This window comes from Ahaetulla prasina, chromosome 5, assembly GCF_028640845.1.
Source record: "Ahaetulla prasina isolate Xishuangbanna chromosome 5, ASM2864084v1, whole genome shotgun sequence".
Classification (NCBI taxonomy): domain Eukaryota; kingdom Metazoa; phylum Chordata; class Lepidosauria; order Squamata; family Colubridae; genus Ahaetulla; species Ahaetulla prasina.
Window position 1 is genome coordinate 16,183,048 of NC_080543.1, and position 27,971 is coordinate 16,211,018.

Sequence of the window (27,971 nt, forward strand, 5' to 3'; positions counted from 1 at the left end):
GCTGAGGAACTCTGGGAATTAAGTTAAAAAGATTTCTATGATCATGGGGGATACCTGTCCATGGTTGACAGATTTCCATCCGAGCCAGCATGTTTCTGATGGAAGGCAAATGACTTGCGCCACACAACGTATCGGCAACACAACCTATTCAAAAACGAGATCCTACTTGATGTATTTTTCCATAAACTTTTTGTGAAACTCAGACCGCAGCGTGTCGTTGACAAATCGTTTGTCTTTTTTCATCTCATCTACACCTTTAGCGCAATTCTTGAAGACAACATCATCATCCCACCTAAAAGAGGAAAGGAACATGTCAGAAGTTCTACCAAAGATTTTGGTCCATACTAAAATATTCTGGCATATTTCCCTTTCTGGAAGTTTTGAGTACAGAACCAGGAACCACCTAGGTCAGGGGTCGGCAACCTTAAACACTCAGAGAACCATTTGAACCCGTTTCTCACAGAAAACACCGGGAGTCACAAAATTCTTCCCGTGCCTGACTATTTCCTGAGCGGCCACAAAACTAGCATATGTAGTTGAATTAAAGATTCTGTTTTCTTCTGAAACTTTTCTTTTATGGATTTATCCATGGGGTTGGCCTACTGGGGGTCGAAAAGCTTAATAAATTGTACGTTAGTGGGTGTCGCACATCGGCAGTTGTGACGCATATTTTGAGCAACAGGGACCCGCAGCAGAGGGATGAAAGAGCCACATGCAGCTCCAGAGCTGCAGGTTGCTGATCCTTGACCTATGTTAACATGTGTTAAAATAGGCTATCCTGATATGCTTGAGCAGGAGGTGGGTTTTTTTGGGTTTTTTATTTGCATTTATATCCCGCCCTTCTCCGAAGACTCAGGGCGGCTTACACTATGTTAGCAATAGTCTTCATCCTATTTGTATATTTATATACAAAATCAACTTATTGCCCCCAACAATCTGGGTCCTCATTTTACCTACCTTATAAAGGATGGAAGGCTGAGTCAACCTTGGGCCTGGTGGGACTAGAACCTGCAGTAATTGCAGGCAGCTGTGTTAATAACAGATTGTCTTACCAGTCTGAGCCACAGAAGCCCTACAGGGGAACAGGGAACAGGGGTCTCCAACCTTAGCAACTTTCATTTGTGTTGTAAATGTTGTATCTTTGATGAAGGTATTTTTTTTCTTTTTCTTTTCTTTTATGTACACTGAGAGCATATGCACCAAAGACAAATTCCTTGTGTGTCCAATCACACTTGGCCAATAAAAAATTCTATTCTATTCTATTCTATTTAAGACTTGTGGACTTCAACTCCCAGAGTTCCTCAGCCAGCAAAGCTGGCTGAGGAACTCTGGGAATTGAAGTTCACAAGTCTTAAAGTTGCCAAGGTTGGAGACCCCTGGACTAGAAGACCTCCAAGGTCCCTTCCAACTCTGTTCCTCTGAATGCGGGTAACAGTTAAGTGATATTTGGACAGGAAAAACAAAAGCCCAATATTATAACTTTCCCCAAACGGCTCTGATTTTATTCATATTATGGATCTTCCAGAACAGAAGTTTGTGAATGCATACTTGAGTTGATTACAGAAACCATACAGGCTGTCCTTGAGTTATGACCATGGCAGAACCTGTCCCTTTTGCTCATAAGTCGTGATGGCCGGTAAAACAGGTGGGTGACATGACCCACCCAATTTTTATTATTGTTTTTGCAGTGGTCATTAAGCCAGTGCAGCAGTTACAGAGTGAATGTGGAGTTTGTTAAGCAAACCTAAAACGGATTAAAATCGTAGTAAAACGTGATCAAATAACACTGCAAATGGCCATTCGCCAAGCATCCAATGTATGGCCGCATGACTGCAGTCCCACCAATAATTGTCACTTCTAATCTGGGTTGTAATTAACCCGTAGGTAGGACCATCACAACAAAGTTGAGGATTTAGCATTATAAACAAATCAGTAAAAAACTGAGGTATATCTGACAACATTTAAATGGTAGTCAAAAGCAGATTCAGACAAATAGAATCTAAGGATCTGTTGTGCAAGACACACATTTGTATGTGTGTAAGGAAGACATAAGATTTAAAAATGTGGTGGAAAGCCATGTAATATAAATGAATTATCTGGGAATAGAGGAATTTTAAAATGTGCCGTGACCCCTTTCTTATGTACATTTTAGTGATTGTTTTTTCCTCTAGTTCTAGATTTCTATCTCTGAATCTAAGCCTGGGGAAATTCTGTCAATCCTAAAGATTTGGTAGAATCCAAATTTGGTAGAATCAGATTTGGATTAAATCAATTACAGAGGAAACATTGCATCCGGTGAGGGCTGAGCATGAAACCCTAAAGTAACAAAATTAAGGCTATAGAACTGTAGAATAATAGAAAAAGAAATAACAACTCTTTGGCCAATTAAGCTCACGGTTAAGTGATGTGCAGAACTCACTGAGGAATGGTAGGTGCCAGAGAGTTCTGGCATGTTCTATTTCAACCCCTCCATGATGGACTTACTTCTGGACTGTCTATTCCATGCTGGTTCAGCACTTTCTGCTAAGTAAAATGTTTAATTTTGTACATCCTGGTTTACAGCCTCTCTTGTAAACAAGCTCTTGTTTATTTGCCTAAACTCTGAGCATAGGGAAAGAAATAATACCGTAGGATCTTGAATTGTAGTACAGGAAGACAATTGTGTGTTTATATGTGTAGCAGAGATTAAGGATTTGAAGGCCTTAAATGCCTGTTCTCCGCTTTGTGATTTTCTCTTTAAACAATTCAATTAAAATCCAATTGAACTGTTTTGGAATGATGACTCTTTATTCACAATCCAATGGGGGGGAGGGAAGCTGAGAATCAATTTAATACCCCATTAACATCTCCATACCTTCGCTTCACTTTAAAATTTGTTTGAGGTTGTACTGGTCCTGTAAGGTTCAGCAAAGGGTTACCGCTTAGGATGTTTTCCATCCGTATCCTCTCCTCTTCGGCTTTCTGTTCTTGTTCCTGCCAAGAGAAGGAAAGGTGGACTCTTATAAAAATGAACATGCTTTTATAAAAACGGACTGCTTCCTTTTCAGGTCCCTGTAGAAGCAGCTAAAGAGTCTGTTGTGACCCAGGCCCAAGTAAGTAGCAACAAACTCAGTCCGTGATAAAATAAACTTTATTCGAACAGCTGGAAATTACTTCATTCCCAGCGTTGTTCAACTCAAAGTAAAATAAATGCCTCCCAAACACAAATTCTTCAGTTATCGCAAACCTTAGTCCAATTAGGCAAACTGCCAAAGGCCCGTCCTGATAAATGTCCAGAAGCTACAAAAACAAAGACGTACATGAAGCAGAGGACGCAGCTACACTGTTGTTTTACACTGGTCTGTTTTAAGCCTTATGGGAGGGGCCAATCATCTCTTGGCCCTACTCCTGAGTTGTCTTCTCTGCTTGAGCTGCTCTTGCCTTCTGACAGCTCTTCTCATGTGTGCATTAGGAACAGGCTCCTCCTGTTCCTCTGTCTCACTACTATCAGCTCTGGAGGCTCTGGAGTCCACACCTCACTTCTTGATGGCTCTGGCCTCACCTCAGCCTCATCGCTCTCCAACTCAGTTGCCAGCTCCGTAGGCTGCTGACGGACCACAACGGAGTCAGCCGCAATTCCTTTTGCGTTGTGTTCCAAGTTTCCTTTTTTTAAAATGTTTGTAGTGCCAGGTTTCCATTTCTGAAATAAGCATATACCAAATACAGGATGGAAGCCAGAGGCTGTTCTGAGATTTTGGCTTTGTGTATCCAGGGCAGGCAGTGATGAGTCCAGGAAATGAAGAGTTCACCTTCCAGTGAGACGTTCAAAGAAGGATGTTAACCCTGAAGCCATTTTGGAGCATCTTCAACCTATGACGTGCATACCCGAAGTGGCACGCGGAGCCATATTACCTGGTTCATGCAGCATTGCTCGTTCCTCTTCCGGGTTTCTGGCGTGCATGTGCGTGCGACGATCAGCTGGCCTTTTTGCATGTGGCAGTGCTGGAAACGGAAAGAGCTGGTCTTCCATTTTCCTGCATGAGCATGCACACCAGCCAGCTGATCATTGCACATGATGCATGCCAGAAACCCAGAAGAGTAGCTGGCTGAAACCGGAAGTTCAGCAGCTGAAACTGGAAGTTCATTTTCGGGTGCACACATGCTCCCTGGGCAGTTCCTCTTCTGGGTTGCAGCTCAGACATATGCTACCCTTTCGGTACTCAGTGCCAAAAATGTTCACCATCACTGGTCTAACTTGTTTGATCATGTGTTAAGCTGCAGAACTAAATTTTCTGGGTACACAACCTATGCTACTTCTAGATTAAATTCTATTTACTCATTTGGTGATTTTACATGGTTGGCCAACTACAAAAGGTGACCCAGGCACCTCACATATAATTAAAAAAATATAAAAACAGAAAAACCCAATAACAAAAGACCACAAGGTGGCAAAATTGAAGCCAAGTCAACTCAAGATGAGCACATCCAACATTTTTGCCTGGGCAATAAGACACGTTTTCAAGGCCTTGCAGAAGGTCAACAGCTCAGGTCAGGCCCATCCAAAACCTGGGGAAGAGGGCTGTCCCCTGATACTACTAGATGAGATCGCTAGGGCTCGCTGCCTTAGAAGAGTGAGGAAAATTCTCAGGGACGACCTGGTCATCACTTCTTTACCCTCCTACCATCGGGAAGGAGATATAAAAGTATAGCCAGCCGTATAAACGGGGTGAAGAACGTTTTTATCCGTGGGCTGTCAGTCTCCTGAATGAGAAATAACATCATAACTACGTAGGATGATGGACTGCAGGGCCGGTGCAATGTGTTACATGTTCACACTGGTGCAATAGGACTGGGTGTTTTGTTAATATGATTTATTGGGTTAGGGATTTTCTGTCTTCACTGCGAGTTGTATTGTGTTGAGGCGAGGTGCACTGAGGGAGCTCAACCAATCTCATTGTACATATGTTGTGCACTGACAATAAAGATTTGAAATTGAAGAGAGGGTAGGGGCTGTGACAGAAAAATTGTACTTTCATATCCTCCTAAATGACACCGTTTTATGGAAGGAACCTGAAGCCTCCAAGATCTCATGGGACGAACCAAGCCAATTAACAGAAAGCAGTGCCACAATGAACTCAAACCTTAGATAGTAACCCAAAATACAGAAGACAGAAGTAGCTGCTTCAGTAATCTAGTTTATGTATCCCAGTTGGGCTCAAAAACACAGAAAAATTGGAAGAGGGTATTAAGACTATATGAAAATCCAAGCAACAGGTAGTTCTCGACCCACAACCTTAATATACCCCTGCCCATTACGGTCGTTAAGTCATCAGAGTTGTAAAGCAGACCACCATGTGACTGGATCTGTTTTACAACCTTTTTTGTTTGCAGCAGCAGTTGTTAAGCAGTCACCATGCTAATCGTACGAACCCATTTTGTTTGCTAGGCACCATTTTGTGTGTCAAAACCAGACATAAATGCCATCATGTGTCTGCGAGCGTCTGTGTCACAATTTCAGAACCAGGTCGCAAGTACCTAGAGAAGGGGGGTCCATTGTGACTTCGTGCAATCGCTAAGCCATCGGTCGTAAGTCGAGGACCATCTGTAGAGCATGCCTGGACAGCTTTTATTAAAAGCAACCCGCGGAGGGGAGCCCATAAGAGATAAAGCAGTCACATCTTCTTCCTAATAGTCAACTGGATTCACTGTGCTGTATCTTAAAACCGTCATTCTCCGTCTTGCTTTCTAGGAGGACAAAAATGGTTCTTGGCTGACTTCTACTTAGCAGACTTTTTAAGTATTTGAAGTTTGCTGTCCTATCCTCACCCTTATCTTTTCTCAAGGCTCAATATTGCTAACTCATTTAATCTCTGTTCACAGGCCTCAGTTTCTAATCTCCTGATTATCCTTCTTTTCCTTCTCGGAACTTATTCCAGTGCATCAGAATCCTTCCTTAAATGTTAAAGAGTCCTTGCGGTGAGATCTGCCCAGTGCAGGGTGGAATGGAATTCTGATTTTTCAAAAAGTAATTTGCACGATTGTCGAACTGTAATGCTATTGATAAATCCTAAATATGCATATCGTAATGGTAAGGTTATTTAAAACCACCCAAGAATGTTGCGGTGTAGAGGGATGCGGTGGCTCAGTGGCTAAGACCCTGAGCTTGTCGATCGAAAAGTTGGCAGTTCAGTGGTTCGAATCCCTAGTGCCGTGTAACGGGGTAAGCTCCCGTTACTTGTCCCAGCTTCCTCCAACCTAGCAGTTCGAAAGCATGTAAAAATGTAGTAGTAGAAAAATAGGGACCACCTTTGGTGGGAAGGTAACAGCGTTCTGTGCGCCTTTGGCATTTAGTCATGCCGGCCACATGACCACCGAGACGTCTTCGGACAGCGCTGGCTCTTCAGCTTTGAAACGGAGATGAACATCGCCCCCTAGAGTCGGGAACGACTAGCACATATGCACGAAGGGAACCTTTACCTTTAAGAATGTCACTCGTAGCAAACCAGACCCAAAAATTGCAAGGGGAATCATGGCAGGGAATTTGAAACCTCAGCTCCTGAGTGACAGATTCAACTTTTAACCTTGGGTTTGCTTGGAAACAAAAATGATTCCAGTGCTTATCCTTGGGATGAAATTGGAGAGCGAATACCAACTTATTTAGTTTGGGCCAGGCGGTAAAAGATTATACTACTTGCATCCTCCACAAATAGAGTGTAACCTGGAGATTGGAGGCAGATCAAGCAAGCATAAATGTTAAGATAAAAAGCCAATCGCACTAATTAAAAAAAAAAAATGTAACAGTGAAATTCAGGATGTGGGAAATCTAGAATTTTTCACTTAAGTTTTTCTCAGGGCACTACAAGATTAGTGAAAAAGAGACATGTAAAAATCCTTTCCATGATAAAAAACAAAACAAAACTGGTAAGAACTTAAACAGACCTCTATGTATTCTTCAGTTAAGTGTGTATTCAACTAGTTGTTAAAATGTTTAATCTTATTCATATGCTACACTTCGTCTAAATGGAAGTATTCTATTTCATCCATTCTGTAAATATTGTCTTATTTAACAACTACAATACAACTAACAATACTAAGCCAATACAACTAACGTCCTTTACCTTAAGTTTAATCCTTTACTGTTATTCAATATAATTTTGTCTTGCGTTGCTTTCTGGCTAAAAGATAAACTCAATGTCTGCGCATTGATGTTCTGGGAAGGTTACATGCGACCACATGTTTACTGGACCCGTGTCCTTCCTGGCTGGTGCTGGCTACTCAGGAAGTGACACGAGGCTGGCTCCAGGGAATTATAAATGCTTCGTTGATGGAAGGGGTTTTCCCTGCCGCCTTGAAAGAGGCGGTGGTGAGACCCCTCCTCAAGAAGCCTTCCCTGGACCCAGCTATTTTGGGTAACTATCGTCCAGTCTCCAACCTTCGCTTTGTGGCGAAGGTTGTAGAGAGTGTGGTTGCGTGGCAGCTTCCCCAGTACCTGGATGAAGCTGTCTATCTAGACCCGTTCCAGTCCGGCTTCCGGTCCGGTCACAGCACGGAGACAGCTTTGGTCGCGTTGGTGGATGACCTCTGGAGGGCCAGGGACAGGGGGTGTTCCTCTGCCTTGGTCCTATTAGATCTCTCAGCGGCTTTCGATACCATCGATCATGGTATCCTGCTGCGGTTGGAGGGATTGGGAGTGGGAGGCACCGTTTATCGGTGGTTCTCCTCCTATCTCTCCGACCGTCGCAGACGGTGTTGACAGGGGCAGAGGTCGATCGAGGCGCCTCACTTGTGGGGTGCCTCAGGGTCGATTCTATCGCCCTCCTGTTCAACATCTATATGAAGCCGCTGGGCGAGGTCATCAGTGGTTTTGGGGTGAGTTATCATCTGTCGCTGACGATCGCGGCTGTACTTTTCACCCGGACCACCCCAGCGAAGCTGTCGAAGTGCTGTCCCGGTGTTTGGAAGCCGTGCGGGTCTGGATGGGGAGAAACAGACTCAAGCTCAATCCCTCCAAGGCGGAGTGGCTGTGGATGCGGCACCCGGTTCAGTCAGCTGCAGCTGCAGCTGGCTGTGAAGCAGTTATTGGCCCCAACGGAGAGGGTGCGCAACTTGGGAGTCCTCTTGGATGGGCGGCTGTCGTTTGACGATCATTTGGCGGCCGTCTCCAAGAGGGCCTTCCACCAAGTTCGCTTGGTGCGCCAGTTGCACCCCTTCCTTGACCGGGATGCCTTATGCACGGTCACTCATGCCCTCGTAACTTCCCGCCTGGATTATTGCAATGCTCTCTACATGGGGCTGCCCTTGAAGTGCACCCGGAGGCTGCAGTTAGTCAGAATGCAGCTGCGCGGGTAATAGTGGGAGCAACTCGTTGCTCCCATGTAACACCACTCCTGCGCAGTCTGCACTGGCTTCCTGTGGTCTTCGGGTGCGCTTTAAGATTTTGGTCACCACCTTTAAAGCGCTCCATGGCTTAGGACCCGGGTACTTACGGGACCGCCTGCTGTTACCGTTGCCTCCCACCGACCCGTGCGCTCTCACAGAGGGCCTTCTCAGGTGCCGTCCGCCAAACAATGTCGGCTGGCGGCCCCAGGAGTAGGGCCTTCTCTGTGGGAGCTCACGCTCTGGAATGAGCTTCCCCTGGTTTACGTCAAGTACCTGATCTTCGGACCTTTCGCCGTGAGCTGAAAACGCACTTATTTATTCAAGCGGGACTGGCTTAAAATTTTATTGGGTTAAAATTTTATTGGGATATTTATATTTTAATATTTTAATTCGTTTTAAATTTGGCCATTTTATAATATGCTTGTTTTAATTTCTTTTAATATTGATATTGTGATTTTTTACTTGGCTGTACACCGCCCTGAGTCCTTCGGGAGAAGGGCGGTATAGAAATTGAATAAAATAAATAAAATAAAATAAATGCTTATAATTTTAATTTTAATAACATACATAAGTATTCATCGCCGTCATTTCCCAGGCAGGCATATTAGTTACCTCAGATATAGCGCATACTCATAAACAGAATTCAGGACAAGCATAACATTCCAGAAATGCTGAAGCTCAGCAGGAGATCACATGGCTTTGATAGGGGAACTTAACAGGGTTAAACCAGCTACGGAAAGGATTCCAGGCTGCAAAATTGTGCAGGCAGGCGGGGTGGGGAAACGATTGCTCAATAGCTTAGAGACCAGCTGCCAATCAGAGCAAAGATGACTGTACTTGGTAAGCCAGCTATCCAATGCAAGCTAATCCAAAGAAGCATAGCAAATGATCATAATTGAAGGCTGTGTGATTCTTTATATAAGGTAAAGGTTGCCCTCGTATGTATGTGCTAGTCGTTCCCGACTCTAGGGGGCGGTGCTCATCTCCGTTTCAAAGCCGAAGAGGCAGCGCTGTCCGAAGATGTCTCCGTGGTCATGTGGCCAGTATGACCCAACGCCAAAAGGGCATGGAACGTGGTTCCCTTCCCACCAAAGGTGGTCCCTGTTTTTCTATTTGCATTTTTTACGTGCTTTCAAAACTGCTAGGCTGGCAGAAGCTGGGACAAGTCACGGGAGCTCACCCCGTTACATGGCACTAGGGATTCGAACCGCTGAACTGCCGACCTTTTGATCAACAAGCTCAGCTTCTTAGCCACTAAGCTACGGCGTCCCTGTGATGCTTTATATTTGATTTTTTAAAAAAAGTGTTTTGGTGCACCATGGCTCAGAAACAGGAGTCCTATTTGCAATTCTTTTAATTCTCTCCTGAATCGTAAAACTGTCCTCTGGTAGTTAAAACCATGTGAACTGGTTTAAAGAGTGACAAGAGAGGTCCTTCCAAATACTTTGAAGCACGTCTTTAGACTCAAACCCGTAGTACTGCACACCCCCTAGTAATAATGAGATTATGCACAATAGACAATGATCTAGCAATGGAATATTTTGATATTCCCTGGAATTTTTGTAGAGATTCTCAGTCATCCAGGTCATGGTTGTCTCAAAGGTGCTTTTTCAGGAGGCAACTGGACTTTTCTTGTTTTCTCTTTTGAAGACCTTTCACTTCTCATCCAAGAAGTTTCCTTAGCTCTGACAGGTTAGTGGGGGATGGAAGGATTTATATTCCTTGGAGACAGCTGGTCATTTGCATCCTTTTTAAGAGGATGGTTGAAGCATTTGGAGGTTTATCTGTGTCCTCAGGGTCACCTGAGTGGTGCTCCTGGTTCCTGTAGTACCAGCTGTCTGCAAGGAATATAAATCCTTCCATTCCCCACCATGCAGTCAGAGCTGAAGAAGCTTCTTAGAGGAGAAGTGAAACATCTTCAAAAGAAAAGGCAAGAGTCCAGTTGCCTCCTGAAAAAGCACCTTTGGGTATTCCCTGGAGTGTTCCACTAGAACTGTGATGGCGAACCTATGGCACGCATGCCCGAAGTGGCACATGGAGCCATGTCGCCTGGCACGTGCAGCGGTAGTGCCTGTTTCTGGCGCGTATGCACATGCAATGATCAGCTGGCCCTCGTGCGTGCAGCAGTGCCAGAAACTGGAAGAGCTGGTCTTCCGTTATCCTGGGTGATCATGCGTGCCGGCCAGCTGATTGTTGCACGCGCCATGTGTGCCAAAAACCAAGAAGTCTAGCTGGCCGGCAAGCATGTGCGTGCTGGAAACCGGAAGTTCATTTTTGGAAACCGGAAATTCATTTTTGGAAACCGGAAGTTCATTTTTGGAAACCGGAAGTTCATGCACCCTGGGAAGCTCCTTTTCCGGGTTGCGGCGCAGACTAGCGTGTGTGTGTTCCCTTTTGGCACTCAGTGCCAAAAAGGTTCGCCATTACTGCACTACAAGGAACATTCCCAACAGTTTTGTGGGGAAAAAATGGCTTTTGTTTCGTGATGTTCTGGAAAAGATTTCAGGTTGGGGTCCAGACCACATCCAGAAAAGACCAACACCAAACAGACAATTGGTGCATTCTGGAAAGAAAAAAGTTGAACTTTCCTGGGAATATCCAAGTGAACTGTTCCTGTACTAAGGAATTTTGCTCATCCCCCCATCCAAGCTGTAGACCAGCCTTCCCACCGTGGTGCCCTCAGAGTTCTCCTCCCACCATTCTTTGGCCAAGCTGGCTGGGCAAGATAGAAACTGCAATTTCAGTTCATCAGGACGGTGCCTGACTGAGAATTTTACATCGAACAGCTTCTAGCAGCCTCTAGTGGTACTAAAGGACTGTTTCTAGAAATAATATTTGTTTCGGGGAATGGCAAAGTGTTCCAAATTCAAAATCATGCTGAATCGAAAGTTTTGCACATTCCTAGCTTATAGGCAATGACTGGTTTGGGCTGATATAATGAACAAGACTGGATTGTTAGTATCTCTGGATTACCAAGAAATGATTTAAAGCTGTTTACTTACCGTATTTTTCAGGGTATACGACACACCCTTTCCCCCCCAAAAAGAGGGTGAAAATCTGGGTGCATCTTATACTCCAAATGTTTCTCAAACGGAGGTTTCAGTGGCTGAAAAAAGCATCAGAAACGAAGCTTCAGAAAAGAAGCCCCCAAACAGACCTTCAGAAACAAAGCTCCCAAACAGAGCTTCAGAAACGAAGCCCCCAAACAGAATACATGTACATATCCCTCTCCCATGGCAATCCAGTCCCCAACACTGCATCACACTGACTGCCTCCAGATGGGATGGGCAACCAATCCCATTGCCCTCATTCGTCAGGTCATATCTGGAGAGCAAACAGTTAGTGCAGAGTCCATTTAAAATTTATGAGTGTTTTTGCTCAAAGAAGAGGAAATGATTCCAGAGAAAGCAGAGAAGCCATATCGGATTAAGTCAGGGGTCTGCAAACCCCTGAAACGAAGGCCCCAAACAGCTTCAGAAAAGAAGCCCCCAAACAGAGCTTCAGAGGCTTTTTTTCTGAAGCTGTTTCGAAGACTTTCAGAGGCAGAAAAAAGTTTTTTCTGAAAGTGTTTCAGAAGTTTCAAAGGCAGGAAAAAAAAAAAAAGCAAGGCACAGAGCTCACAACCAAGGAACCTGTTGCTAAAATTCACCTCTGGGAACAGCTGATTGGGGGTATTCCAGGCAACTAATCCACCTGCCAATCAGCTTTTTTTTCTTATTTTCCTTCCCAAAAACTAAGGCTTATAGTACATTAAAGGCCTAACAATTCTCCGTAAGGTCTGCTCCTTGGTGAACTGCCAGCTCTCTGTTCTTGTTAACAAACTGCTTTTATTAGTGAATTAGACCTTATTCTCTCCTAGCAAGTTTCGTAACTATAAAATACTAGCTGGATGCCCGTGCTTCGCTACGAAACTATGTGAATAGGCGTGATAAATTGACATTTAAAGCCTGAAACGTAATGTAGAATGTGGAACTTCGTAGCATCAGAGCATGTTAATATAAGGCAACTGGTAGTTGGAACAGAGGGGGAGGGGGAGTGGAATGTCCCAGCCCACAGGCCGGCTCAGTCACGCGCTGGCCACGCCCATGCCTGGTTTAGTGAAGGGCATGTTAATATAAGGCAACTGGCAGTTGGGACAGAGTTCCTTTCAGGTGGGGAGGGGGAGTAGAAAGTCTAACTCCTTCGCATCAGAGCATGTGAATTTAATACTGTATATGAAATACTAATGATCTGATGGTCATTTCGAAAAATCCTTTCTTAGCAAGCACCTGGAAGCCAAGAGGAACATACATGCCAAATTTCAAGTTTGTAGGCTTTACTGTTCTGGAAATTTCATGATGAGTGAATGGTATTTGGCTTTTATATAGATAGATAGATGCTTTGGCTAGATTTTATGTCAATAAGCATCTTTTTTTCCCCAGCAGCCTCTCGCAAGTGAAACTGAAAATAATGCAGCTCTAAAACACTTGGTAATGAGTGGCTACTTACTTTACCATCGCTTGGAAAAACGATTTACAACTGTTAGGTGAAAAGGATTTTTGAGAGGAAAATAAGAATAGAAGATAGCTGGCGTTCATCATATCCTAACTCTATATCTTTTCTATCTCATAGAACCTACATCATCCTCTTTTAACGACCCCCATAATCCCTTGCGGGGTGGAGTCTGGGCAACTGTGTTTACTGGCCGGATGCCCTTCCTGTCACCAATGCTGAGGTTTTTTCACAGCAGATATACTCCCTGTGTGTGCCCAGTGAGAGAAATATCCGCCTCTACCTAGGATCGAACTCACAGCCTCCTGATTGTGAGGCGACAGCTCCACCTCTAGGCCACCGCACCGCTCAATCTCATAGAACCTAAATGTGCCCATCTACTCAAATGTACACCATCAAAGCTGACACCAGCCAGAGCATAGAATAATCAAGGAAGTAGGGCAAGATTGGAAGATGTGGAGAGACCTGGTCCATAGAAACATCAAGAGTTGGACACGACTGGATAACATTATCATCAATCAAATGCAATTTCAGCTGCAGAGATATGAAAGAAATTTCTCCCCAAATAAAAAAGAATCATTTTCAATAAATACAGATAGTCCTCAACTTACAACAGTTCACAAAGGGACCGTTCAAAGTTACAACGGTGCTGAAAAAAAAGGGCGGTATGACCATTTTTCACACTTATGACCCTTGTAGCGCCCCCAAGGTCACGTGATTTACATTCGGAAGCTGAAGTGGTTCATATTTTCATGACGGTTGCTGTCTCCCAGGGCTCCCGGATCACCTTTTGCAACCTTCAGACAAACCAAGTCAGAGGGGAAACCAGATTCACTTAACAACCCTATTTCTAATTTAACAATCGCAGGGATTCACTCGACAAATGAGTTGTAAAATGGGGCAAAACTCACTTAACAAATTTTTGGCAACATAAATTTTGGCCTCAACTGTAGTAGTAAATCAAGGGCTACCCTCCAGTGGTGGGATTCAAATAATTTAACAACCGGTTCTCTGCCCTAATGGTTTCTTCCAACAACCAGTTCACCAAACTGCTCAGAATGTTAACAGCCGGTTCTCTCGAAGTGGTGCGAACTGGCTGAATCCCACCACTGGCTACCTCTAATGGTAGCCCTAGGACAGGGGTGTCAATTTCATTGAGAAATGCCGCATCAGGGTTTTGTTTGACCTCCTGCGGCCAAGGTAGGTGTGGCCAGCTCGACATCACATGTGTGGGGGCACCTGGGGTGGCCAAGTGCTAAGGCAAGACTTCCCACACAAACACCCTGACTCTTCCTTCCTTTCTTCCTTCCTTCCTTCCTTCCTCCCTTCCTTCCTTCCCTCCCTTCCTTCTTTTCCCTTCCCTCTTCATTTTCCTTTCTTCTTCCTTCCCCGCTTTCCTTCTTTTTTCCTTCCTTGCTCTCTCCCCATCTTTCCTTCTTCTTTTTCTTTGTCCTTCCTCTTTCTCTTTCTCCTTTCCTGTCCCTTCTTCAATGCTCAAATACAAAAGGGGAAACATTTTTCTTTTATTTGTAGTTTGTTTTGCTAGCCCGCTGCCAGCGAAAACGGAGCTCAGGGGAGCCGCGAGCAGCCCCCCCCCGGCCCCTTTTTGCCCGTGACAGCTTCCTGCAGCCCTCTGCCAGCAAAAAAGAAGCCCGTTTTTGCTGGCAGAGGTCTCGCAGGCCGGTCCTTTGCTTTTTCCAGGGCAGCCCCGCGGGCCAGATCTAAGCACTCTACGGGCCGGATCCGGACCGCAGGCCTTGAGTTTGACACCCCTGCCCTAGAAGGTATCGATCAGCTCCCTATCTTTGTTTTGTCATTTCATCAGCAAACTTAAATCATGCGTTTACCTTCCGGGCTTGCTCTTCAGCTCGTTCCTTTTTTATCTTCTCTAGCTCAGCTAACAGAGCAGCTGTATCGTCGTCGCTCTCTTCATCGTAATCTTCCTCCTCTTCCTCCTCCTGTAAATGGAGCAAAACCAGCAGACCGTTCATTTTACACCCAAAAGGAGTGTGCAATGCTTCAGATTTCATTCCGGAAAGGAACTCTGGACTGCACAAAGACCCAAACTCAGCCCTTCCGTACCACTGACCGAATTAAGCCTGCTGCTTCCCAAGAGGCGGCTGCTTTAAAAACAGACAGGTGCTTCCCTTGTACTCTGATGCCTCTTTCCCCAATTTATTTCTGAAATGCACACTAGTACCCTCCTGCTAGCGTAAAATCTTTCATTCCCGTTCCCTGGTTCATATCATAAAACAGGTATATATAATGCACCAAATACACAAACTTGTACCAATGAAAAATGTGTAAGTTCATGCAATTTGCAATTTTCAGTTTTCCAAACAAGATTGTACCAAGCGAGCATACGTTACGCTTTTAAATTTTTACCAGAGAAATCATCACTCATCAAAGATTTCTTTCTGTTTCTGATTCTTTCTAACTGAACATGAAAATTTTTAAGTGATATATATATATTTTTTGGGGGGTGGGAATCATATGTGCAACCTTGAGATCGTTTTTAAGTTACCATATTTTCAATTCAGCTCTGTATCCATCTTCTTAGGTTCAATCACAACATATATTATTTAATCCTAAAGCCTGGGTCTCTAATAAACCCATGACACCTCCCTGGTATTTGCCAGGATTTACATTCTATCTGATTTTACGTTATTATTAGATTGGTTTCATTGAAAGAAAAATGCATAGAAGCCAGCGTACTGCAATATGTTCACGTCAAGCAATTTTAATGGTTCTGCATTAAAAATGCAGGAGAAAAACATTTTAGAAAATTAAAACGATGGGAGTCAAAACCCAGTGCTTTGTCATGTGTGTGAAAAAAAAACCCTAGAAGTTGAGATCATAAGAGTTATGGGATATTATAAGGAGTGGCAGGAATTTTGCTGTCCAATAAATGGGTGTTTAGTGACTGGCCGCAGTCACTTTGGAAAAGCATGTGTTCTGTCCCCACCCCCCACCTCAGTCCGGGAGGCACGAGCGATGACTTAATTAGCCGGCAGTTCAGTCCACGGCAGCTATCAGCTCTGGCAGTAAACTAGCAAACGTCTGCCAAGTTTCTCTGTTATCTTTTCTTGATGCCGACGAGTCAACCAGGAACAAACAGTACTTCAGCTCAAGTTCTCTCTAAGCAGTTGATTTGTTCGCCACGGAGTAGTATAGCAGCCCCTGCTGCTTTTATACCCTGTGGGGTGTGGCTCCGTGACTCACCACTTCCTAGGCCTGCCCCACCCCTGCTTCTGTTGTTCCCGCCTCTCCTGTCTATGAAACCTAGGGTCCAACCAGGACTGATTGTCCACAGCTGGGTCTGGGAGCATTGCCTGGGCGAGTGGGAGGGAGATACAGGAGACAGAGGTCTCAGTATTTCTTCCACCTGGCCTGCCTCTGGCTCCTGGAGCTGAGCCAGGGAAGCCGGCCCTGCAGAAGGGAGCCCTGACGGCCCTTCCCCCTCACTCTCTGAGTCACTCTCTGGCAGGGGGCCAGGTCTGGGGCAGGGCTGGAGCCACAACAGCATGTTTAACATGCTAACATGTTTAGAATGTTAAAGCGGCTGGGTGACCTTGGGCTATTTCCTCTCTCTCTCTGCTGAGCCCACCTCACAAGGTTGTTGTGCGGAAAAGAGGAGGAAGGAGATTTAGATATGTTCACCTCACCGCCTTGACTTGTTTATAATAATAACAAAGGCGGGATATGAATAAAATAAATATTCTCAAAATTTCAAAAGTGCTTATCGGTTAAAGAAAAGATTTGGCAACTACAGTAAATGGATGATTAAGATTCCCCAAATTTAAGAAGGAAGATGTCAGCCCCATTGTCGTGCCTCATGCCATTATGCTTGTGGCGGGGGAGGAGATGGCACGCTTGGGATTTTTCCGCTTGTGCTGTTGGCTTGGAAATTTGAGAGGGGGGCCTGACTTTGGAGATGGGATGGACTTCTTTCCAGCCAGTTTTCGCCAGGTTTCAAGGCCGTCGGGCCCTGAGTGTGAACTGTTATCTGCCTAGCACCTCAGCGTTCTCAAAATATCTTCTCGGCATCGTATTGGCTGCCGGTGGACTGGTAAAGACAGGGTTGGGACTGGGCAATCGACGGAATTGCTTTACGCTTTGTGCAGGACCTTCAGATTCCACCTGACTTTACCGCACCCAGTTTCTCTCAGTAAACATTCTTTCGATTCAACTCAATGGATTCAAGAGTCTTGCTTTCCTGAGGGGCCAGTCTGTCCCCACTGACAGAAAAGCTCTATGGCACGGGTAGTCAACCTTTTTATACCTACCGCTCACTTTTGTATCTGTTAGCAGTAAAATTTTCTAACTGCCCACCAGTTCCACAGTAATGCACCATTTATCGTCATCTGTGCATGCCTCTCGCGCATCATGGATTGGGTTTGGAGGGGGGGGACCGGCTACCAGTTCTGCTTGTCTGTTACAGCTGGGTGGTGTGGGGGAAAATGTGCAAGCTATTCTGGGACGAGGGTCTTTTGTTTGCGGTCGCACTATAGCACCATTTAGTTTCACTTACATAACATGAACTAAACTTATGCGCGGGCAATACAAATAGTATATTTTCAGAAATTTAAATTGTCACGGGGAATTTTATGGAAACCTAATGAAAATGTTTTTAAATAATGCTATGAAATTTTTTTAAAAAGTCAATTAAATTAGAAAAAAGGAAAGTGCTTCAGTATCAGACAAAACCCCTACCGCCCACCATGAAAGCTGGAACGTCCACTAGTGGGCGGTAGGGACCAGGCTGACTACCACAGCTCTATGGTTTGCAATACCTGTAAAGATTCCCATTCCAACCATTCAAAAAATTTAACATCCGGAAGCTCATATGTTAGTCTTCTACATTAATCCAGTTTGAGGAAAGAGCATTCCATTTTGTAAACTACAGTGGGCAATGGTTATGATAATTTGGAGATGGGATGGACTTCTTTCCAGCCAGTTTTTGATGAAAACGGGTTGTGTGGAGCACCGCAGAGTGCTTCTGAGGGCCTGGGAGGCAAAATCGACACGCTGGAGGCCAAAACGGGCCAGTTTTTGATGAAAACGGGTTGTGTGGAGCACCGCAGAGTGCTTCTGAGGGCCTGGGAGGCAAAATGCAATGCATGGAGGTCTTGGGAGGCCAAAACGGACCGTGCAGAGCACTGCAGAGCGCTTCTGGGGGCCTGGGAGGCAAAATGCAATGCATGGAGGTCTTGGGAGGCCAAAACGGGCCAGTTTTTGATGAAAACGGGTTGTGTGGAGCACCGCAGAGTGCTTCTGAGGGCCTGGGAGGCAAAATCGACACGCTGGAGGCCAAAACCTATTTTTTCTTGTTTTTTCATTGGAAGACATTTCACTTCTCATATCCAAGAAGGTTCTTCAGCTCTTCACAGTGCTTTCCAGCCCTCTCTAAGCGATTTACAGAATCAGCATATGGCCCCGCAACAATCTGGGTCCTCATTTTTACCGACCTCAGAAGGATGGAAGGCTGAGTCGACCTTAAGCCTGGTGAGATTCGATCTGCCAAACTGCTGGCAGCCAGCCAGTGATCAGCAGAAGTAGCCTGCAGTACTGCACTCTAACCACTGCACCATCGCAGCTCTCTCTAATGACATGTGTAATCCAGGCAGGTCTCTCATAAGAAACTCCATGGTTTCTTTCACATTGTCCCAAAGGTGCTTTTTCAGAAGGCAACTGGACTTTCTTGTTTTTTTCTTTGACAATGTTTTACTTCTCATCCAAGAAGTTTCTTCAGCTCTGACAGGATAGTGGGGAATGGAAGGATTTATATTCCTTGAAAACAGCTGGTAATTTGCATCCTTTTAGATGATCAGTAAAGCACTTGGAGGTTTATCTGTGTCCTCAGCGTAACCTGCGTAATGCTCCTGGTTCCTGTAGTCTGCATTGTTTTCCCTCCTGTAAATTTAGGTACGTCTTATAGTCCGGAAAATACGGTATATACCATTTTTATCTAGAGTGACAAGTTGTCCCAGCTGGTCTTATATTAAATAATTACACCCCATGGAATATTTTCAAATTTTACTTGAGGGAATCCTTTGAGCTTCCTGGGCCTGCATTTGATCCACGGCTATCGCCACAGAGGCTGACCAACCGCACAAAACCACCTCTTTGCACACACCTCGCGCCGGCCGGTCTCGGTTCTTCTCTCTCACAGCAACTCTCTCCCTCTCCTCCAGTTCTCTCCTGAAATCACGGTTGCGCACCTCTTCAGGGGCATCCTGAGTGGTTTGCCTGAAAGAAGCAGCACATTAAGGCGGCGAGTCAAGAAAAGGAAGCGGATGCAGCACAGCAGACAAGAAAATGAAGCTGACAGGCTAAAAGAAAATGTTACTAGATCACACTGGTATTTCAGTATATCCAAATTCTAATAACTGTTTCTCTAACTGGGAAAAGAAGAGGAGAGGAAAATGCCAAGACTCTCATTTTGCTTGTAAGCCTGTAAACAGACTTTAGAGTAAAGGAAAGAAGTTAATTACCGTATTTTTGGAGTATAAGACAAAAGTGGGTGAAAATTTAGGCGCAACTTATAGACTGAATACAGGTGTTTTTGGCTTCCTGAACCCTCCACAGTCATGTTTTTGCCTCCCAGCCCCACAAAAGCACTCTGCAGGCCAAAACGGACCGTGCAGAGCACTGCAGAGCGCTTCTGGGGGCCTGGGAGGCAAAATGCAATGCATGGAGGTCTTGGGAGGCCAAAACGGACCGTGCAGAGCACTGCAGAGCGCTTCTGGGGGCCTGGGAGGCAAAATCGACACGCTGGAGGCCAAAACGGGCCAGTTTTTGATGAAAACGGGTTGTGTGGAGCACCGCAGAGTGCTTCTGAGGGCCTGGGAGGCAAAATCGACACGCTGGAGGCCAAAACCTATTTTTTCTTGTTTTTCTTTGACAATGTTTTACTTCTCATCCAAGAAGTTTCTTCAGCTCTTCACAGTGCTTTCCAGCCTCTCTAAGCGATTTACAGAATCAGCATATGGCCCCAACAATCTGGGTCCTCATTTTACCGACCTCAGAAGGATGGAAGGCTGAGTCGACCTTAAGCCTGGTGAGATTCGATCTGCCAAACTGCTGGCAGCCAGCCAGTGATCAGCAGAAGTAGCCTGCAGTACTGCACTCTAACCACTGCACCATCGCAGCTCTCTAATGACATGTGTAATCCAGGCAGGTCTCTCATAAGAAACTCCATGGTTTCTTTCACATTGTCCCAAAGGTGCTTTTCAGAAGGCAACTGGACTTTCTTGTTTTTTCATTGGAAGACATTTCACTTCTCATATCCAAGAAGGTTCTTCAGCTCTTCACAGTGCTTTCCAGCCTCTCTAAGCGATTTACAGAATCAGCATATGGCCCCAACAATCTGGGTCCTCATTTTACCGACCTCAGAAGGATGGAAGGCTGAGTCGACCTTAAGCCTGGTGAGATTCGATCTGCCAAACTGCTGGCAGCCAGCCAGTGATCAGCAGAAGTAGCCTGCAGTACTGCACTCTAACCACTGCACCATCGCAGCTCTCTAATGACATGTGTAATCCAGGCAGGTCTCTCATAAGAAACTCCATGGTTTCTTTCACATTGTCCCAAAGGTGCTTTTCAGAAGGCAACTGGACTTTCTTGTTTTTTCATTGGAAGACATTTCACTTCTCATATCCAAGAAGGTTCTTCAGCTCTTCACAGTGCTTTCCAGCCTCTCTAAGCGATTTACAGAATCAGCATATGGCCCCAACAATCTGGGTCCTCATTTTACCGACCTCAGAAGGATGGAAGGCTGAGTCGACCTTAAGCCTGGTGAGATTCGATCTGCCAAACTGCTGGCAGCCAGCCAGTGATCAGCAGAAGTAGCCTGCAGTACTGCACTCTAACCACTGCACCATCGCAGCTCTCTCTAATGACATGTGTAATCCAGGCAGGTCTCTCATAAGAAACTCCATGGTTTCTTTCACATTGTCCCAAAGGTGCTTTTCAGAAGGCAACTGGACTTTCTTGTTTTCCTCCTGTAAATTTAGGTACGTCTTATAGTCCGGAAAATACGGTATATACCATTTTTTATCTAGAGTGACAAGTTGTCCCAGCTGGTCTTATATTAAATAATTACACCCCATGGAATATTTTCAAATTTTACTTGAGGGAATCCCTTTTGAGCTTCCTGGGCCTGCATTTGATCCACGGCTATCGCCACAGAGGCTGACCAACCGCACAAAACCACCTCTTTGCACACACCTCGCGCCGGCCGGTCTCGGTTCTTCTCTCTCACAGCAACTCTCTCCCTCTCCTCCAGTTCTCTCCTGAAATCACGGTTGCGCACCTCTTCAGGGGCATCCTGAGTGGTTTGCCTGAAAGAAGCAGCACATTAAGGCGGCGAGTCAAGAAAAGGAAGCGGATGCAGCACAGCAGACAAGAAAAATGAAGGAAGACGTGGGGAAGGGCAAAGCAACATGATCTGCTATTGGGAAGGTTTCCATCAGCCGTTTTCTAATTTGGAACATAAAAACTTCTGGAAGTCCGTAGAGATTCTCAGTCATCCAGATCGTGGTTGTCTCAAAGGCGTTTTTCAAGGAGGCAACTGAATGGTGTGGGATGGGAAAGAAACATAGCCACCAAGAAAAAGAAAAGAAAAAAGAACTCAGAATCAAACAGCAATGAAAGAAAAGTGCATATCACAGAAAATGAAGCTGACAGGCTAAAAGAAAATGTTACTAGATCACACTGGTATTTCAGTATATCCAAATTCTAATAACTGTTTCTCTAACTGGGAAAAAGAAGAGGGAGAGGAAAATGCCAAGACTCTCATTTTTGCTTGTAAGCCTGTAAACAGACTTTAGAGTAAAGGAAAGAAGTTAATTACCGTATTTTTTGGAGTATAAGACGCACCCCCCCCCCAAAAGTGGGTGAAAATTTAGGTGCATCTTATAGACTGAATACAGGCATTTTTGGCTTCCTGAACCCTCCGCGTGTCATGTTTTTTGCCCTCCCAGCCCCACAAAAGCACTCTGCAGGCCAAAAACGGACCGTGCAGAGCACTGCAGAGCGCTTCTGGGGGCCTGGGAGGGCAAAAATGCAATGCATGGAGGTCTTGGGAGGCCAAAAACGGGCCAGTTTTTGATGAAAACGGGTTGTGTGGAGCACCGCAGAGTGCTTCTGAGGGCCTGGGAGGGCAAAAATCGACACGCGGAGGCCAAAACCTATTTTTTTCTTGTTTTCCTCCTGTAAATTTAGGTACGTCTTATAGTCTGTTGTCTTATAGTCCGGAAAATACGGTATATACCATTTTTTATCTAGAGTGACAAGTTGTCCCAGCTGGTCTTATATTAAATAATTACACCCCATGGAATATTTTCAAATTTTACTTGAGGGAATCCCTTTTGAGCTTCCTGGGCCTGCATTTGATCCACGGCTATCGCCACAGAGGCTGACCAACCGCACAAAACCACCTCTTTGCACACACCTCGCGCCGGCCGGTCTCGGTTCTTCTCTCTCACAGCAACTCTCTCCCTCTCCTCCAGTTCTCTCCTGAAATCACGGTTGCGCACCTCTTCAGGGGCATCCTGAGTGGTTTGCCTGAAAGAAGCAGCACATTAAGGCGGCGAGTCAAGAAAAGGAAGCGGATGCAGCACAGCAGACAAGAAAAATGAAGGAAGACGTGGGGAAGGGCAAAGCAACATGATCTGCTATTGGGAAGGTTTCCATCAGCCGTTTTCTAATTTGGAACATAAAAACTTCTGGAAGTCCGTAGAGATTCTCAGTCATCCAGATCGTGGTTGTCTCAAAGGCGTTTTTTCAAGGAGGCAACTGACCTTCCTTGTTTTTTTCATTGGAAGACATTTCACTTCTCATATCCAAGAAGGTTCTTCAGCTCTTCACAGTGCTTTCCAGCCCTCTCTAAGCGATTTACAGAATCAGCATATGGCCCCGCAACAATCTGGGTCCTCATTTTTACCGACCTCAGAAGGATGGAAGGCTGAGTCGACCTTAAGCCTGGTGAGATTCGATCTGCCAAACTGCTGGCAGCCAGCCAGTGATCAGCAGAAGTAGCCTGCAGTACTGCACTCTAACCACTGCACCATCGCAGCTCTCTCTAATGACATGTGTAATCCAGGCAGGTCTCTCATAAGAAACTCCATGGTTTCTTTCACATTGTCCCAAAGGTGCTTTTTCAGAAGGCAACTGGACTTTCTTGTTTTTTTCTTTGACAATGTTTTACTTCTCATCCAAGAAGTTTCTTCAGCTCTGACAGGATAGTGGGGAATGGAAGGATTTATATTCCTTGCAGACAGCTGGTCATTTGCATCCTTTTAGAGGATCACTGAAGCACTTGGAGCTTTATCTGTGTCCTCAGGGTCACCTGAGTGGGGCTCCTGGTTCCTGTAGTCTGCAATTTTTTTCCTCCTGGAAATCCATTCCTACCCCCACACCATTCAAAGGGTGTTCACCCCAAATTGGATAGCTAAAAGTCTGTAGAGATTCTCAGTTATCCAGGTCATGTTAGTCCCAAAGATGCTTTTTCAGGAGGCAACTGAATGGTGTGGGATGGTGTGTGACCCACCGGAGATGATAAATTCATAAATCTCCAGATGCATCAGGTCTTCTCTTAAACTTCCCGTGGTCAAGTATGGTTAAGATACACAAGGAATTTGTCTCCGGTACAAATGATAACTATACTGCACTGACAGTACACTAGATGCCAGAAACAAAACAAATGCCAGGCCTTCCTTTTTCAGGCAAAATAAAGCCCACTATCAAAAATCAATTCCCACCATCACCACAACAAAAACTTGGCCTTTACCTATATTTGATTTTTGTATGAGAAGGAAGATCCCTGCTGGAATATTGCTTGGACAGCTGACTTAAGTCCCCTTCTCCTTTCCCTCTTCCGCCTCTTGCAGGTTCAAAGGTTGGTCGGGCAGCGGTAGTCATCTTACAAGCATGGAATCAAACTCACACCATGGATGTCGGTTAAAAACCTACAATAGCAAAACAAAAACAAATCTTGGTCAATACATCTTCTTCAAGGAAATGGTCCCCTTTACAGTTGCAGCCCCAATGTTATGTATCTTCATTTCTTTGCAAGCTATACACAATTCAAAAGGTTTGGTGGTAGTGAAGCCAACACAGAATGGGAGTTTTAAGCAGAGGTGTATCTTTATTGTACTGCTGCATCTGAAAAACCTTAATGATATTGTGATACTGTACCTACATTTTTTAAAATGTGGCAAAATTTCCAGGGATGAAAATGGAAAAACGTGGGCAGATACAGAGCCAAAAAGTATTTTTTTAATATGAAATACATTTCTATTCTTTGGAAGTCTGGGGGGGGGGGTTTCCTAAAAATCATTGTAAAGGATGCCAAACAATAGAATAGAGTAGAATAGAATAGAATTTATTGGCCAAGTGTGATTGGACACACAAGGAATTTGTCTTGGTGCATATGCTCTCAGTGTACATAAAAGAAAAGATACGTTCATCAAGGTACAACATTTACAACACAATTGATGATCAATATATCAATATAAATCATAAAGATTGCCAGCAACAAGTTATAGTCATACAGTCATAAGTGGAAAGAGATTGGTGATGGGAACTATGAAACGATTAATAGTAGTGCAGATTCAGTAAATAGTCTGACAGTGTTGAGGGAATTATTTGTTTAGCAGAGTGATGGCCTTGGAAAAACTGTTCTTGTGTCTAGTTGTTCTGGTGTGCAGTGCTCTATAGCGTCGTTTTGAGGGTAGGAGTTGAAACAGTTTATGTCCAGGATGCGAGGGATCTGCAAATATTTTCACGGCCCTCTTCTTGATTCGTGCAGTATACAGGTCCTCAATGGAAGGCAAGTTGGTAGCAATTATTTTTTCTGCAGTTCTAATTATCCTCTGAAGTCTGTGTTTTTCTTGTTGGGTTGCAGAACCGAACCAGACAGTTATAGAGGTGCAAATGACAGACTCAATAATTCCTCTGTAGAATTGGATCAGCAGCTCCTTGGGCAGTTTGAGCTTACTGAGTTGGCGCAGAAAGAACATTCTTTGTTGTCCTTTTTTAATGATGTTTTTGATGTTAGCTGTCCACAACACTTAAGTTTTATTCTTACATCAAAGCTTCTATCAGAATTGCAAATGTATTCGGTTCATTCATTCAGTTTTTGCTCTTCCTGTACCATGTCTCTGATAGCCTTCAGGCTATTACTTTCTCTCACGAGCCATTCATGATAGTTACTAAATAAAATTAAGGAAAACCTTGTCTACACAATCTTGGATGCACAGAGGGTAGGTGAGATTTAAATGCAATTTTTTTTTTAAATTTACATTTATATCCCACCCTTCTCCGAAGACTCAGGACGGCTTACAGTGTGTAAGGCAATTTATTTATTTATTTAGTGTATGGCACGTGTTAGCCAGGGATCACCGAGGTGGTTGACTGTCTCTGTGAAAGTAATTTTTGGGGGCGGTGTTATCTTCACCCGTGGGACGCCTGGATGCCGGTAGGCATTCGGGGGGGTGGGGGGGCTCCTTTCTTGTCCCTATGCGGTTTATTCGCTCACGGGAATCGAGCTACCAAGTTGCCCATCTCAGCGGTGCACAGACCCAGCGTCTTACCACGTGAGCCACCGCGGCCCCCTTTAAATGCAATAAAATTATATTAAAAACTACTATTCAGCATTCAACAGCTACGAAGTAAAACCTGCACATAAATCTCATAGTAACCTTCCTTTGCTTTTTGCATCTGGTGAAACAGTGCATACGTAAAAGACAATATGAACAACTATTTGCTATCAGAGGCTTTTATTCTGTTCTGTAGTTAGAGCTGTTAGACATGCTGTGCTAGTGAAACAATTTCCTTTTAAGAAAAGCATGTTATAGCAACCAACTGGCAATGAGGCATCATTATCATTGTCTTTAGGTGAGATGGCGGCAAACAAATTTAATAAACTATCACTAGTTTATTTTTTTAAATATAGAATAAACATTTTCACATATCTGTTGTAAAGAAAAGATATAGGATTTCTTCATGCTCTTCAGTCCTAAATAGGCTCCATACACTCGTGCAATATCAGATGACTTTCTTCAATACTTACCTATCATTCATCTAGGCATCTCCCTACTCATCCTATTACCAAGGCAGCAAATAACTGAATCAACAAATTTCTATTATCAAGTTATAGATCTGTTGTTGGAAGGCCACCAAACACAATATAATTCATCTTTGCCTCTATGTTAATAAAACACGACATTGATTGTAATATTTATATTATTGTAATTAAGTTGACTACAATTAACTCCTTGTATCACAGATACATACCTACATCATAAACAGACCATTTTAATTTCAAAGAATTGAGCCAATCTTAGTTAAAGGTTTCCCTGTCCAGTTGTGTCGGACACTAGGGTAGGGTGCTCATCTCCATTTTTTGCCCAGGGAGCAAGCATTGTCTGAAGACATTTTTCGTGGTCATGTGGCCAGCATACCTATATGCCAAAAGCACCCAGAACCTCTTACCTTCCCACCAAAGTGGTACCTATTTATCTACTTGCATTTGCATGCTTTCCAACTGCTAGGTGAATAGGAACCCTGTTGTGTGGCTCTAAGGTCTTGAACCCAAGCGGTCAGCTTCAGCTAACAAGCTCGGTGTCTTTCACCGCTAAGCCATCATGCCCCGTTCTGGACAGATTTGTATTGTGGTTGTAATAGTTGTAATTATTACAATCACAATACAAATCTATCCAGCAACTATCTTCAAACACCCCAATCCGATGCATCATTTGAACTGGGGTAGAAATGTAATCACAAAACAGCCCCCAAGTTCCTGATTCTAATCCAGCGGTCCCCAACTTTCCCCCAAGAGATGGGACTTCAACTCCCAGGATTCTCATCCACGACCGGGCCAGTTAAAAGGAATTGTAGGGGTTGAAGTCCACACATCTGAAGTGCCCCAGGAGGAGGAAAACATTACTCTAATTTTCCCGAATGCCATCACTCTGCTTAACAACTAATTCCCATAACACTATCAAATAATTTACTAAGACTGTATTACTATTCTTCTTCTCTTCCTTACTAGTATCTATCTCTTCCCACTTACTACTATAATAACCATGTTGCTTGTGTCTTTCAATTTATATTGTTTTTAATTTGTTTATTTGTACGATTTGATAGCCTATTAGTAACCTTGACTATCACTAAGGGTTGTATCTTTTGATTCTTGATGAATGTATTTTATTCTCCTTATGTATACTGAGAGCATATACACAAATTCCTTATGTGTTCAATCACACTTGGCCAATAAAGAATTGAATTGAATTCTTTTCTATTTCTATTATTTCTAATTCTATTCTAGTCTATTCTATTCTATTCTATTCTATTCTATTCTATTCTATTCTATTCTATTCTATTCTATTCTATTCTATTCTATTCTATTCTCACCTGTATGATACCACTGTAAGGGAAAAGCTTGAGATCCACATGATTAGACTAACACCTTTAATCCCCTCTGAATTAATTCAGTCACCAAAAAGATCACTTCGATGAAAACTTAAGAGACTCTTAACTTTAGAGACAGATTCACGTAGTTTCCTAGGGCAGGAGAACACACCCATAGTTTGCCAAAGTCGCCTTTAAATTCGCAGTCTGTTCTCCAGCCCTGGGATTTCCTGGTGGTCTCCCATCCAAGCGTTAGCCAGCCTCAGTTTTTTCCAACTTCAACGGATCCCCAAGACACGTCCTGCGTAAGGCACATCAATACAGTTACTCAGGATCTTACATGGAGAGACTGAGAAAGAGCTTCAGGCCCTCGTTTACAGGCCTTTTGCAAGAAGAGGATGTGGTGGTGGTGGTGGTGGTGTAGGGCTGCTGTCCTACCTTACAGGGCTGTCGTACCAATAGATTCTGCAACCTAGGATTGTTTGAAAGCTCCGTAACACGTTAAATAAAAATCCCCATCACAACATTTGTATTATAATTAATTCTACCTGCTGTAATGACTGGCTTAAATGGAGAGGCTTCTGAAGCACATACGAAGATCCAACCATGTAGCTCGACCCAAGGCTCGCTGTTACCGCCGCACGGCTAGGCCCGCTCCGCCATTATTCCTCCCACAGGCCAGCATCCACCGCACACAAAACCATAGAGTG

General features: G+C 44.2%; 1 protein-coding gene across 1 annotated transcript; it reads right to left on the reverse strand.

Moving 5' to 3' along the window:
• Window positions 1-19: 19 nt before the first annotated feature.
• Window positions 20-27,971, reverse strand: CWC15 (CWC15 spliceosome associated protein homolog). Its single transcript, XM_058185139.1, has 7 exons — window positions 27,810-27,971; window positions 23,639-23,816; window positions 22,176-22,413; window positions 20,978-21,175; window positions 14,697-14,933; window positions 2,855-2,973; window positions 20-292 (listed from the first exon to the last, which is right to left on the reverse strand). Exons 2-7 carry the CDS (start codon window positions 23,767-23,769, stop codon window positions 163-165), a joined length of 1,053 nt encoding a protein of 350 aa, XP_058041122.1. The 5' UTR covers window positions 23,770-23,816; window positions 27,810-27,971; the 3' UTR covers window positions 20-162.

What these genes read in the sequence shown, in the direction of transcription:
- CWC15 (XM_058185139.1), bottom strand. Translation starts at nt 23,769, where the DNA reads ATGACTACCGCTGCCCGACCAACCTTTGAACCTGCAAGAGGCGGAAGA. An exon ending in TTGAAAATATTCCATGGGGT is followed by an intron (nt 21,176 to 22,175) that starts GTAATTATTTAA and finishes CAAACCACTCAG; the next exon opens with GATGCCCCTGAAGAGGTGCG. An exon ending in CTCAAAAGGGATTCCCTCAA is followed by an intron (nt 14,934 to 20,977) that starts GTAAAATTTGAA and finishes TAATTCGGTCAG; the next exon opens with TGGTACGGAAGGGCTGAGTT.